This window comes from Ahaetulla prasina, chromosome 14 (genome assembly GCF_028640845.1).
Source record: "Ahaetulla prasina isolate Xishuangbanna chromosome 14, ASM2864084v1, whole genome shotgun sequence".
Classification (NCBI taxonomy): domain Eukaryota; kingdom Metazoa; phylum Chordata; class Lepidosauria; order Squamata; family Colubridae; genus Ahaetulla; species Ahaetulla prasina.
In genome coordinates, this window is record NC_080552.1 from 12,748,775 (window position 1) to 12,760,871 (window position 12,097).

The 12,097-nt window shown below is 43.7% G+C and overlaps 1 protein-coding gene across 3 annotated transcripts in view; it reads right to left on the reverse strand.

The window, feature by feature from the left end:
- Positions 1–4,132: 4,132 nt before the first annotated feature.
- ABCA3 (ATP binding cassette subfamily A member 3) overlaps positions 4,133–12,097 on the reverse strand; it is an 89,131-nt gene continuing 81,166 nt past the window's right edge. Inside the window, exons 27-32 of one of the 3 annotated variants that reach the window (XR_009152104.1) lie at positions 11,856–12,043; positions 11,529–11,699; positions 9,870–10,057; positions 8,842–8,915; positions 6,051–8,288; positions 4,133–5,904 (exon numbers count right to left, since the gene is read on the reverse strand). Coding sequence is in view for 1 of the 3 variants with exons in the window: in XM_058157442.1 (XP_058013425.1) it covers positions 8,157–8,288; positions 8,842–8,915; positions 9,870–10,057; positions 11,529–11,699; positions 11,856–12,043 (753 nt within the window). In the remaining 2 variants the exon portion in view is untranslated. Of the gene's footprint in view, positions 8,289–8,841; positions 8,916–9,869; positions 10,058–11,528; positions 11,700–11,855; positions 12,044–12,097 lie in introns of all 3 variants that reach the window. The other 2 variants (XR_009152103.1, XM_058157442.1) reach the window with 2 other exon arrangements.

Consider the following 12,097-nt stretch of genomic DNA (forward strand, 5'->3'; position numbering starts at 1 on the left):
ACAGAGAGATCTAATGGAATAGGCACCAGACTAAAAACTAGGAGATGGTGAGTTATAGTCCCGCCTTAGCATGAAAGCCAGCTGGGTGACTTTGGGCCAATCACCAGGAGACTGGGAGTTCTAGTCTCGCCTTAGGCACAAAAGCCAGCTGGATGGCTTTAGGCCAATCACCAGGAGATGGAGAGTTCTAGTCCCGCCTTAGGCACGAAAGCCAGCTGGGTGACTTTGGGCCAATCAGCAGGAGACGGGGAGTTCTAGTCCCGCCTTAGACACGAAAGCCAGCTGGGTGACTTTGGGCCAATCACCAGGAGATGGGGAGTTCTAGTCCCGTCTTAGCATGGAAGTTTGCTGGGTGACTTTGGGCCAACAGCAGGAGACGAGGAGTTCTAGTCCCGCCTTAGCATGAAAGCCAGCTGGTTGACTTTGGGCCAATCACCAGGACATGGTGAATTCTAGTCCCCCCTTAGGCACCAAACCCAACTCGGTGACTTTGGGCCCACCCCACAGAATTGTTGTGCTGAAAACATGAAGAGTTCTAGGTATATGTCTGCTACCTCTATAAAAAGAATAAAAGCAAGATAAATATAAAGAAATAAATAAGAGAGCTGTATGACATCATGGTGCCTTCTCTCAGCCCGAAATATACAGGAACCTGCTCGGAAATTCTGTTTTGACATTTAGTTCCTTTAGAACCTAACAGTTCTTGGGCTTCTAGAATTTTGCTCCCTTGGAAAGCATTTAGGGTGCTTAAAAAAGGAACCCCAGCAGAGCTGTGTGTGTGGTTTTTTTTCCTACTGTGCCAATGCCATTCCCTAATGTAGGTAGTTCTTGACTTACAACCACAATCGGTCCCCAAATTTCTGGTGTTCGGTGAATTTTGCCGCATTTTAACAATTTTTTGTGTTAGAGTTGTTAAAAGAACCCCTGCCGTTAAGTTGGTAACACGGTTAATGTTGTGACCCAGGCCCAAGTAGGTAGTAGGAAACTCAGTCAGTGTAAAAACAAACTTTATTAGAGCAGGTGAGAATTAACTCATTCTCAGCATAGTCCAACTAAACTAAAGCAAATTCCTCCCAACACAATTCCTCAGTACTACCACCAACCTTGGTCCAATTAGGCAAACTGCCAAAGGCCTTTCTTGGCAAAAGTTCAGAAGACACCGATACAAAACAAATGCAACAAGACAAAGATATAAATGTTGTTTTCCGGCAAAGAGCCCAAACACCGTTGCTGGTCTTTTAAGCCTTATGGGAGGGGCCAATCATCTCTTGGCCCTACTCCCGAGTCCTCCTCTTTGCTTGAGCTGCTCTTGCCTTCTGGCAGCTCTTCTCATGCGTGCATTAGGAACAGGCTCCTCCTGTTCCTCTGCCTCACTACTGTCAGCCTCTGGAGGCTCCGGAGTCCACACTTCACTCCCCGATGGCCCTGGCCCCACTTCAGCCTCCGATGCAAAGCCCTCATCAGGGCCTTCCCCAGCCTCCAGGACTGGCGCAGGCTATCGCTGTCCGACTCCGTTGCCAGCTTTACAGGCTACTGGCAGACCACAACAGTTAAGTGAACCTAGCTTCCTCATGGACTTTGCTCGTCAGGAGGTCGCAAAAGGGCAGCACGTGACCCCGGGACACTGTGACCGTCATAAATAGGAACCAGTTACCAAGTGTCTGAATTTTGGTCACGCAACGATGGCGGATGCTGCAAAGATCACAAGTGTGAAAAGGGGTTGTAAGTCATACAGTAGTGGCACAAAGTGTGTGGAAACCTTTTGGGAAAAGTGTATTTCCTAAAACTAGCTAATCACACCACTTTTTTTGAGAGCCATACCATAAAATTATATATCGATGGAAAGATAATTGAATCAAGAACGTAATGCAATAACTTTTAGGAAGGATTTGTTATTAGAATAGGAGTTACAGTATAAAGAAGAAAAGTGAAACACGTAGAAACAATGAGATATACAAAAATTATCCCCATGTCAGTTAATCCTTAGCTGGGGAACCTTTAGCATGAATTACAGCCTTAGAACGTCTTCCCATGGAATGAAGCAAGTCTTTTAGTTCTGCAGCTGTCAATCTAATGTGAAGATTGAAGGATTGCTTCTATTAACTGGGTTTTATTGTTGGGTCGCTTCTGACTAACAAGTTTTTTTAGTTGGCTCCGTGGTGAAATGTAAAATTTGTTACTAACAGTCTGTGGGCGTGGCTTGGGGGGGTGTTAATGTGACTGGGTGGGTGTGGCCAACTATATATTTTTTTTTACTTTTAAAAGCATTTTTCTACAACCTCTTCAGCCGAAGAGGTTGTAGGAAAAATGCTTTTAAAAGCCTCTGACGATCCCAGCTGAGCCGCGCGATCATCAGAGGCTTTTTTTTTACTTTTGAAAGCATTTTTTCAGCCGAAAAAAAAATGTTTTTAAAAGTAAAAAAAAAAAACTCTGATGATCGCGCGGCTCAGCTGGGCATGAGGGGGTGGGGGCAGGGATTTCAGGCAATCCGGTCCGAATTGGGAGCATTTCACCCTGGTTGGCTCCATAGATTTTCAAATGGATGAAGGTCTGGGCTATTTCCAGGCCACTCCAGCAGTGGAATAAGATTATCTTGAAACTCAAAAAAAAAGTGGTGTTATTAGCCATCAAACCTCAAAAACACACTTTTCCCAAAAAGTTCCCACAATTTTGGGCCACTGCTGTATTTTTCAGTGCTGTCGTAACTCTGGACGGTCTGTAAACGAACTGCTGTTAAGTCGAGGACCCTCCTTAATGCAAGGATAAAGGTGGATTGTGTCTAAGAAACACTCCGGAGTCTCTGTCTGAAAATCCAGTTTATTTTCTTGTTTTGAGGCGCGGAAATGTCACCACTGCAGCTGATTTCGGTACAGAAGAGCAATGGAGTGAGCAGACATACACACATCTGAGGAATGAGCTCACCCCTTCTCTACTTTTGACCTACCTTCCTTTTCTTTTTGAGAGAGTACTCCCTTTTGGCATGCAGACACACAGAAAGTGCCCAACCCAATTCTAAACTGAAGCCGAAATACGGAAGAGAAAAACGCAAACATATATGTAAAAAAAAAATGACACACACATTAGAAACCATCATAGCTTATGGAAATCTTTGTGGCTTCCTCCGTGGCAAGTTCACCACAATATATTTCACACAGCCAAGAGCAGGAGAGGGAGAAAAAAACAAACAAACCTAAAATAACCTTCCAACCCTTGGATTCCTCCAACCTCCCCACCACTCTTTTCTCAGTTAAAAATCACTTGAGGTCTAGCGCCTTGCGAAGGATGCGAAGACGAGATCGGAGCGCAAACTGGATTCACACGAACATGCACGCACGGGCCCGACACACACGCACGTGCGCGCACACACATACACTGTGCAAAAAATGCAGGGACTTGTGCAAGAGGAAGGGAACTGTAGTGTGAGCCAAAGTACCAACTAGCCAATCAGCCATGACCAAAATAGGTGTGGACAACTTAAGGAGAACATTTCGCAACAAGCTTTTGGGGAAAAACTGAAACCTTACAAAAGGTGGCTAGACGCAAGAGAGTGGAACGAAAATGGTTCCATCGTGGCTAAATCGTGGCAGAGGTCCTGGAGTATATAGCCAAGTAGGGGTCCTGTAGGTCTCTGCTTAATTTCTCCCCCACCTCACCCATATCCCAATAATTCATCCTTTTACACCGCGTGCAGAAATTATTCTGGTGATGCATTTTAATCTCATTCCCTCTATTGAGAAAACATCTTTTTTTAAAAAAAAAATACACATTGAGATGAGTACCCTAGATAGATATTGTAGATAGATGGATGGATGGATGGATGGATGGATGGATGGATAGATAGAAAATAGTAGACAGATAGATGGATGATGGATAGATAGAAAGATAGATAGATAGATAGATAGATAGATAGATAGATAGATAGATAGATAGATAGATAGATAGATTAGATAGATAGAAAATAGATAGATACTGTAGATTGATAGATAGATATATAGATTAGATAGATAGACAGATAGATAGATAGAGATAGATAGATGGATAGATAGATAGGTGATAGAAGATAGATGGATGGATGGATGGATGGATGGATAGATAGAGATAGATAGAGATAGATAGATAGATAGATAGAGATAGATAAATAGATAGATAGATAGATACAGAGAGATAGCAAATATAGATATATATAGATTAGATAGATAGATAGATATAGAGGTAGGTGGATGGGTAGATGGATGGATGATAGATAGACAGATAGATAAGAGAGAGATGGCAGAGATAGATAGATAGATAGATAGATAGATACAGAGAGATAGCGAAGATAGATAGATATAGATTAGATAGATAGATAGATAGATAGATAGATAGATAGATAGATAGATAGATACTGTAGATTGATAGATAAATACCGTGTTTCCCCTAAAATAAGACCCTGTTTTATATTTTTTTGAACCTTGAAATAAGCGCTTGGCCTTATTGCCATGCGCTCAAAAGCCCGATTGGGCTTATTATCAGGGGAGGTCTTATTTTGGGGAAAACAGGGTACTTAAAAATATACTTGTGGGGGATAGAAGTAGGTAAAGAGAAGCTTCAGAAACAGGTAGTTCTTGACTTACGCCCACAATTGTGCCCAAAATTTCTGTTGCTGAGCGAGGCAGTTGTTAAGCTAAATATGCTCTGTTTTACAGCCTTTCTTTTCACAGTTGTTAAATGAGTCACTTCGGTTGTTAACCCGGTTGTTCAGTGAATCTGGCTTCCCCGTTGATTTTGCTCATCAGAAGGTTGCCAAAGGGGATCGTGTGACCCCCCTGGGAGACACTGCGACCGCCATAAATATGAACCCGTTGCCAGGGGTCTGAATTTGGATCACATGACCAGGAGGTGCTGCAAAGGTCGGAAGTGTGAAACACGGTCATAAATCAGTTTTTTTTCCAATGCTGTTGTAACTTTGAACTGTCACTCAACAAACTTTTGTAAGTGGAGGACTACCTATAGAGAAATGTGGTGGCTGGTAGTGTCCTTTTAGCTGGAGAACCCTTGCTAACTGAATAGAATAGAATGCAATAAAATGGAATGGGAATGGCAATAGAATAGAATAGGGGCCCCTGTGGCTCAGACTGCTAATGCAGTCTGTTATTAACAGCAGCTGCTTGCAATTACTGAAGGTTCAAGTCCCACCAGGCCCAAGGTTGACTCAGCCTTCCATCCTTTATAAGGTAGGTAAAATGAGGACCCAGATTGTTGGGGGCAATAAGTTGACTTTGTATATAAATATACAAATAGGATGAAGACTATTGCTAACATGGTGTAAGCCGCCCTGAGTCTTCGGAGAAGGGCGGGATATAAATGCAAATAAAAAAAAAAGAATAGAATAGAATTTGAATAGAATTCGAATAGATTAGACTGGACTAGACTAGACTAGACTAGACTAGACTAGACTAGAATAATAGAATAGGGATAGAATAAAGTCTAATTGAATCGAATCGAATCGAATAACAAAGTTGGAAGGGAACTTCCAGTCCAACCCCTGCTTAGGCAGGAAATCCTATTTCAGACAAATGGTTATCCAGCTAGGTTGGGAGCTAGAAGCTGGGACAAGTAACAGGAGCTCACCCCGGTTATGCGGCACTAGGGATTTGAACCACCAAACTGCCGACCTTTCGATCGACAAGCTCAGTGTCTTAGCCACTGAGCCACTGCATCCCTCCACTCCAGATGTGAACTCTTTTTAAAGAGTTCACATAATTTTCAAAACAAGGGTAACTTTTTTTTTAAAGCAACACAGCTCCTGGGTGTTCAGCTTTCTGCCCTCCTTAAGAGAAAGGATGGTTTGAGTTTTTGTTGACAAGACTCCACATAGAGGCAAGTACCAAAAGGCACAGATCACCTAAACCAGGGGTCTCGAACCTTGGCAACTTTACGACTTGTGGACTTCAACTCCCATGCTGGCTGAGGAATTCTGGGAGCTGAAGTCCACAAGTCATAAAGTTGCCAAGGTTCGAGACCCCTGAGCTAAAGGGCAAACTACAATACCTGCACCAAAAGGCCCAAACTAAAAATTAACTATTAATTCAGAATTCACACAAAATTAAACCTGGGAGCTCTTTTAGTTTTTCCCTTCCTGGTCCCACATACTTTCCACTTCTCCTGTGACTAAGAGAGGTACAGATGCTCGGATAATACATTCCATGTGTCATTGGTCGATTCAAGTAGCAAAGAGTGGTGGGGGTTGTTGTTGTTGTTGTTTGCATTAATTCAAATTGTAATGAGTTTAAGCCCTAGTTCCTTATGCAGAGAGGAAAAAGCCTGGGAGGTCTTTTTTTTTTTAGATCCCAAGAATGCTCTTTTTTTTTTTTTTGCAAGACACAACTGGCAGATGGATTGTGGACTCTGTCCTCACAGCACACTTTTGGTGCACCACAATTGAAAACTTCAGTCAACCATCAATTGACTGAACTATCCAGAAGGGAAGAATTATGCAGAGTGTAACTCTTTGGTGCCCAAGAACCTGGGCTTCTTTAAAAACCCAACCACTGTCGCTTCCCAGCTTACTTATTATGGTCTAGAAGCATCATCCAGAAGCATCTAAAAGGAGAGGGTGGGTGGATGGGAGGGGGCGGGGAGGAAGAAAGTAAGAAGGCTGGCTGATATAGATGGATGGATGGAAAAATGGATGAAAAGAAGGAACATGGGGATGGAAAGAAGGAAGGAAGGCTGATATGGATGGATGGATGGAACAATGGATGAAAGGAAGGAAGGAAGGAACATATAGATGGATGGATGGATGGATGGAAGGAAGAAAGAAAGGAAGGCTAATATGGATGGATGGATGGAACAATGGATGAAAGGAAGGAACATAGATATGGATGGATGGATGGATGGATGGATGGATGGATGGATGGATGGAAGGGACACTGATATGGGAGGAAGAAAAGAAGGTTCACTGATGGTGAATGCATTGACTTTCTGAGTTTCCAGAAACAGAGCTATGGGTTTATTGCCACACCCAGCAAGCCTACAAGGGTTAGCCGGCGATCAGATAGCCACAAAATGGATCTTCTTGTGGCAGCTAACAACAATTCAGAGCTGATGTGAACACCAAACTCTTTACGTTTTCAAGGACAATCTCTCTGAATCAACTTCCTCTGCTGGAATGAATTCTAGAGGTCCAGATATCAAGTTCCAGGGATGGCACGCTGGCTGGGCACTCCTGGGAGTTGGAAGTCCACATCCATCCTGAGGGCACCCAGACTGGGAAACATTATTCTCAAGGACATCAAAGGCAGCTTTGCAATGAGAAAGCTATTGATGGCCGCTTGTGACCTGATGTTCATGAGATCTTTGGAAAGCAGAAGAAAAGAGACTTGGATACTGGCGTATGCAGTATGGATGCTGAAGGCTTTGTCAAAACAAACTTGTCTAAAGCTCGCCAAGAAAGTGGAGATACTAAATCTTGTTTCACTAGTTCTTGAAGAGCAGGGGCAATTCCCTGGATGCCATGTAAGGAAGGGCTCAAAATGGCTTCTTTCACATAGGAGCTTGGTTTTTTCACCTTCCAAGGGATGCAAACCATCCAAAGGACCACGAGTGGGCTCATTCCAAAGAGTTTTTTTGTCTGAACATAAAAGATATGGATCGCAACCATACGGATGAATATGTGCTGTCGACGCTCCAAAACTGGGGACATGCAGGCAGGCCGATGACACCAACGCTGGTCTGGTGGAAACTTCTTAAGAAGATGAGATTGGGAGGGTGGGAAAGAAAGAAGAAACTAGTATCCTAGCGTCCAAGATACTGAATTACTCAATTGTCCCAGGCTTCAGGGTTAACTGCTTCCACGACTGTTAGTAGGCTAAGCCCTCCCATTGTCATAAAAGTGGAGCGAGAGTTGGTAGGACATCCCAGCTGCCTTCGAAAGATGGTTAAGCATTCCTCCTCCTTCTCATGCCTCACACAGACAAATGGACATACAGCACATCCACACAACCCATGCATTCATCTTCATAAGGTCAGTACGGTGGTGTACCAATTGTCCAATGAGAATATGTCCATTCTTCTTGTTGTTGGAGACATGGCTGATACTATAAATTACCTTCTCTTTATAGACTATCTTATAGGCAACAGGTCAGTCCGCGAAAAGAGGCTGGAGAAGACTAGACTCATTTCTCGCAATCTTCTGTGTAGTGCTGGAAACGCGTGAAGCTCATAAAGATTTGCTCCAATGAGATTTGGCTGACAGAGTAATCTTCTATGCAATACTTCTCTTTGGCTTTCTCGAGTGTCCCAAACACCTGGAAGATGCAAGACACACGGGGAGAGTGAGGGGTAGTTAACAGAACGCCCCCTTCCAAGCCACAGTTTCTTCCATCCAAGGCTTAGAAGCTTGTAAGATATTCAAGGCCAGTGTGGGAAAAGGAAGTTGGGAGTTCCTTCTGAAGATTTTAGCTTTCACAGGTTGAGCTACAGGGGTGAAATGCTACCGGTTCAGACCGGTTCGGGCGAACCGGTAGTAAAAAAATGCTACCGGTTCGGCCGAACAGGTATTTCCGACAATCAGCTGTGACACATGATTTATATTAGCTAGAATCATCGGATTTCCTGCTTTCTAGCTAATTTAAATCGTGTGGCACAGCGGATCCCCCCTCCCTCGCTGTTCTACTTACCTTTGCAGACTTGGAAGGCTTCAAAATGTTCCTTTTTTAGCGCTGCGTGCTCAGGGCACACTTGGTAGCAGACTCACAGAACCGGTAGCAGACTTCAGACGATTTCACCACTGTTGAGCTGTTCTAGAACCCTTCCCTGTTCACTTTTGTATACCACCACTAACCATTGCTCCAACCTTACCTGTGCCCAACTGAGGTTCTTATTGGTGAGGTGGTAATGGACCATCCCCTGGTGCTCATGCTTCAGGACGCTCTCTGGGAGAGAGAAAAAAGAAGATACAGCCAAGTCTGCTTCACAAGACACGCACATCCCAAAACCCAAAATCAATCTGCAATCATTCTTAACTGCGCTCAACTGTATACATGAGAATCTAGTCAAATAAAGTTCGGTACTAAATTGGCATCAGGGAATAGAATAGAATAACAGAGTTGGAAGAGTCCTTGGAGGTCTTCTAGTCCAACCCCCTGCTTAGACAGGAAACCCTACACCACTTCAGACAGATGGTTGTCCAACCTCTTCTTAAAAATTTCAGTGTTGGAGCATTCACAACTTCTGGAGGCAAGTTGTTCCACCGATTAATTGTTCTGTCAGGAAATTTCTCCTTAGTTCTAAGTTGCTTCTCTCCTTGATTAGGGAACATTAGGACAGGAACGGTAGGCACGCTTCTTACAGACTTCTTAGGAATGGGGTGAGGTCAATAGTAGATAGTCTTTGGTTAAAGCTTTGGGGATTTTGGGAAGAGACAACGGAGTCAGGTAGTGCATTCCAGGCATTAACAACTCTGTTACCGAAGTCATATTTTCTACAATCAAGATTGGAGCGGTTCACATTAAATTTAAATCTATTGTGTGCTTGTGTATTGTTGCAATTGAAGCTGAAGTAGTCTTCGACAGGAAGGACATTGTAGCAGATGATTTTATGACTTATACTCAGGTCATGCCAAAGGCGGAGGAGTTCTAAATTTTCTAAATCCAGGATTTCAAGTCCGGTGGCATAAGGTATTTTGTTTTGATCAGAGGAGTGGAGAACTCTTCTTGTAAAATATTTCTGGATACGCTCAATTGTATGAATGTCCAAAATGAAGTGTTTCCACTAATTTCCACTACCGGTTCTCCAGAACTGGTCAGAACGTGCTGAAAGCCACCTCTGGTGGAAGGCTGGTCTGATATGAGCATCTGGAAGACATGCATGACCACAAGTTGGCTTACCAGGGAATGTCTTCTCCACAAAGGCCTTGAAGTCTTCTACGTGGTCTTCTTCATCACAGTGGGTTTTGGCCAGCAGGGTATATCCACTGCCAAACTTGCTTTTCAGGTGCTGGGGGCTGCCCAGGCACTTGAACTGGCCATTGACCATGATGGCCAACCTGGTACACAGAGCTTCACATTCTTCCATGCTGCAGAAGAAGGATGTAGACATCAGAACAGCAAGTGCTAATAAGCAGTATTATAAAATATGGGACTTATTCTATAATTGGTTAGATATTTTTTTTTGTTTACATTTATATCCCGCCCTTCTCCGAAGACTCAGGGCGGCTTACAGTGTATAAGGCAATAGTCTTCATTCTATTTGTATATTTTTACAAAGTCAACTTATTGCCCCCCCCAACAATCTGGCTTCTCATTTTACCTACCTTATAAAGGATGGAAGGCTGAGTCAACCTCCGGCCGGGCTCGAACCTGCAGTAATTGCAGGCTGCTGTGTTCTAATAACAGGCTTCTTACAGCCTGAGCTATCACGGCCCATGGATGGAAAGATATATTAGAAAAGATAACTGTAAGATATACGTATGAAAGAGATAGGGATGCGGTGGCTCAGGGGCTAGGACGTTGAGCTGGTCGATCGAAAGGTCGGCAGCTCAGCGGTTCGAATCCCTAGTGCTGCCGTCTAACGGGGTGAGCTCCCATTATTTGTCCCAACCTAGCAGTTTCAAAAGCACATAAAAATGCAAGTAGAAAAAATAGGGACCACCTCTGGTGGGAAGGGAACAGCGCTCCGTGGGCCTTTGGCGTTGAGTCATGCCGGCCACATGACCACGGAGACGTTTTCGGACAGCGCTGGCTCTTCGGTTTTGAAACGGAGATGAGCACCGCCCCGTAGAGTCGGGAACGGATAGCACGTATGTGCGAGGGGAATCTTTACCTTTACTTATGAAAGAGATGTATATTTTGTGAATGTACAGGAAGATATGTAGTACCCATGCAGCACGTTGTAATGAAATTGATTTGATGAATTTTCTTTTTTTATGTTTAAAAATAAATAAAAAAATTTCAAAAAAAAGAAAAAAAAAGAACAGCAAGCGCAAGGCTCATAGTCCACCCGAAGTCACTCCATCGTGAGATGTGGGACATGTAAGTTTAATCAATCAATACATCCATAAAGACTTGTAGGTGCAGGGAATCCAAGAGTCGGCAGGAAGTGGCTGATCCACTCGTTTCTTAAAACAGTATTTTTGTATTGTTTATAAATTAATAACAGAAAAAGGGAAAAAAAAGGAGCCGAACACAAAAATACATATTTTATCCAAAAAATCCCCCCAAAAAACTAGTACTTAAAAAAATAAGTAAAAGAACCAAAAACAACAGCAGCATTTTAAAAAAGAAATTATATTCCAGCCTACTTTGACTGCATTGGAAATTTCTACTACCCTAAATTTCTACTACCCTAAAACAGGGGCACAGGACTGTTTGGTGCAGAATATTAAAAAAACAAAACAAAACAATCCAAAGACCTCTGAGAATTGCTGGAGAATTCTGGGAGTTGAAGTCCACACGTCTTCAAGCGCCAGCCAAGGTTGAGAAACATTGGCCTAAAGATTGACAGAATTTCCCCCCAAGGTGATTGGAAGACAGAGAAACAAGCCCAACCTGTGAGACGTGATAATGATGGACTTCCCACACTCCCGTGTCCGAGCAACTGCATCCCATAATAGGCGCCTGGCCACGGGGTCCATGCCGGTGGAGGGTTCATCCAGGAAGACCACAGGAGGTCCACCAATGAGAGAAATTCCTGCACTCAGTTTCCGCTTGTTCCCACCACTGTAGAGATGGAGGAGAAAGGTCACGAATAAAAATGGTGGGGTCACCCAGTTGCCACCAACCATTTGAAATAATGAAACCAAGCCCCTGCTCCCACATTTGTCCCACCTCCCATCATGGATGAGCGTCCCATCTCTGGTTCAGAAGGCTTCTCACCTGTATGTGCGGATGAGTTTATTGGCGTGAGGTTCTAAGAGCAACCCACGAAGCATGTTCTCCACACAGCTGCTGATGTAGCGTTCGGGGATGCCCCGCAGTCGGGCATACATGCTCAAGGTCTCCCTCCCAGTCATGTGATCCAAAAGTGCATCAAATTGAGGACAGTAGCCAATCCGCTGCTGGACCTGAAGGCAGATCAAATCAAGTTGAGAAGAACATCTCCAGCCTACCTACTCATG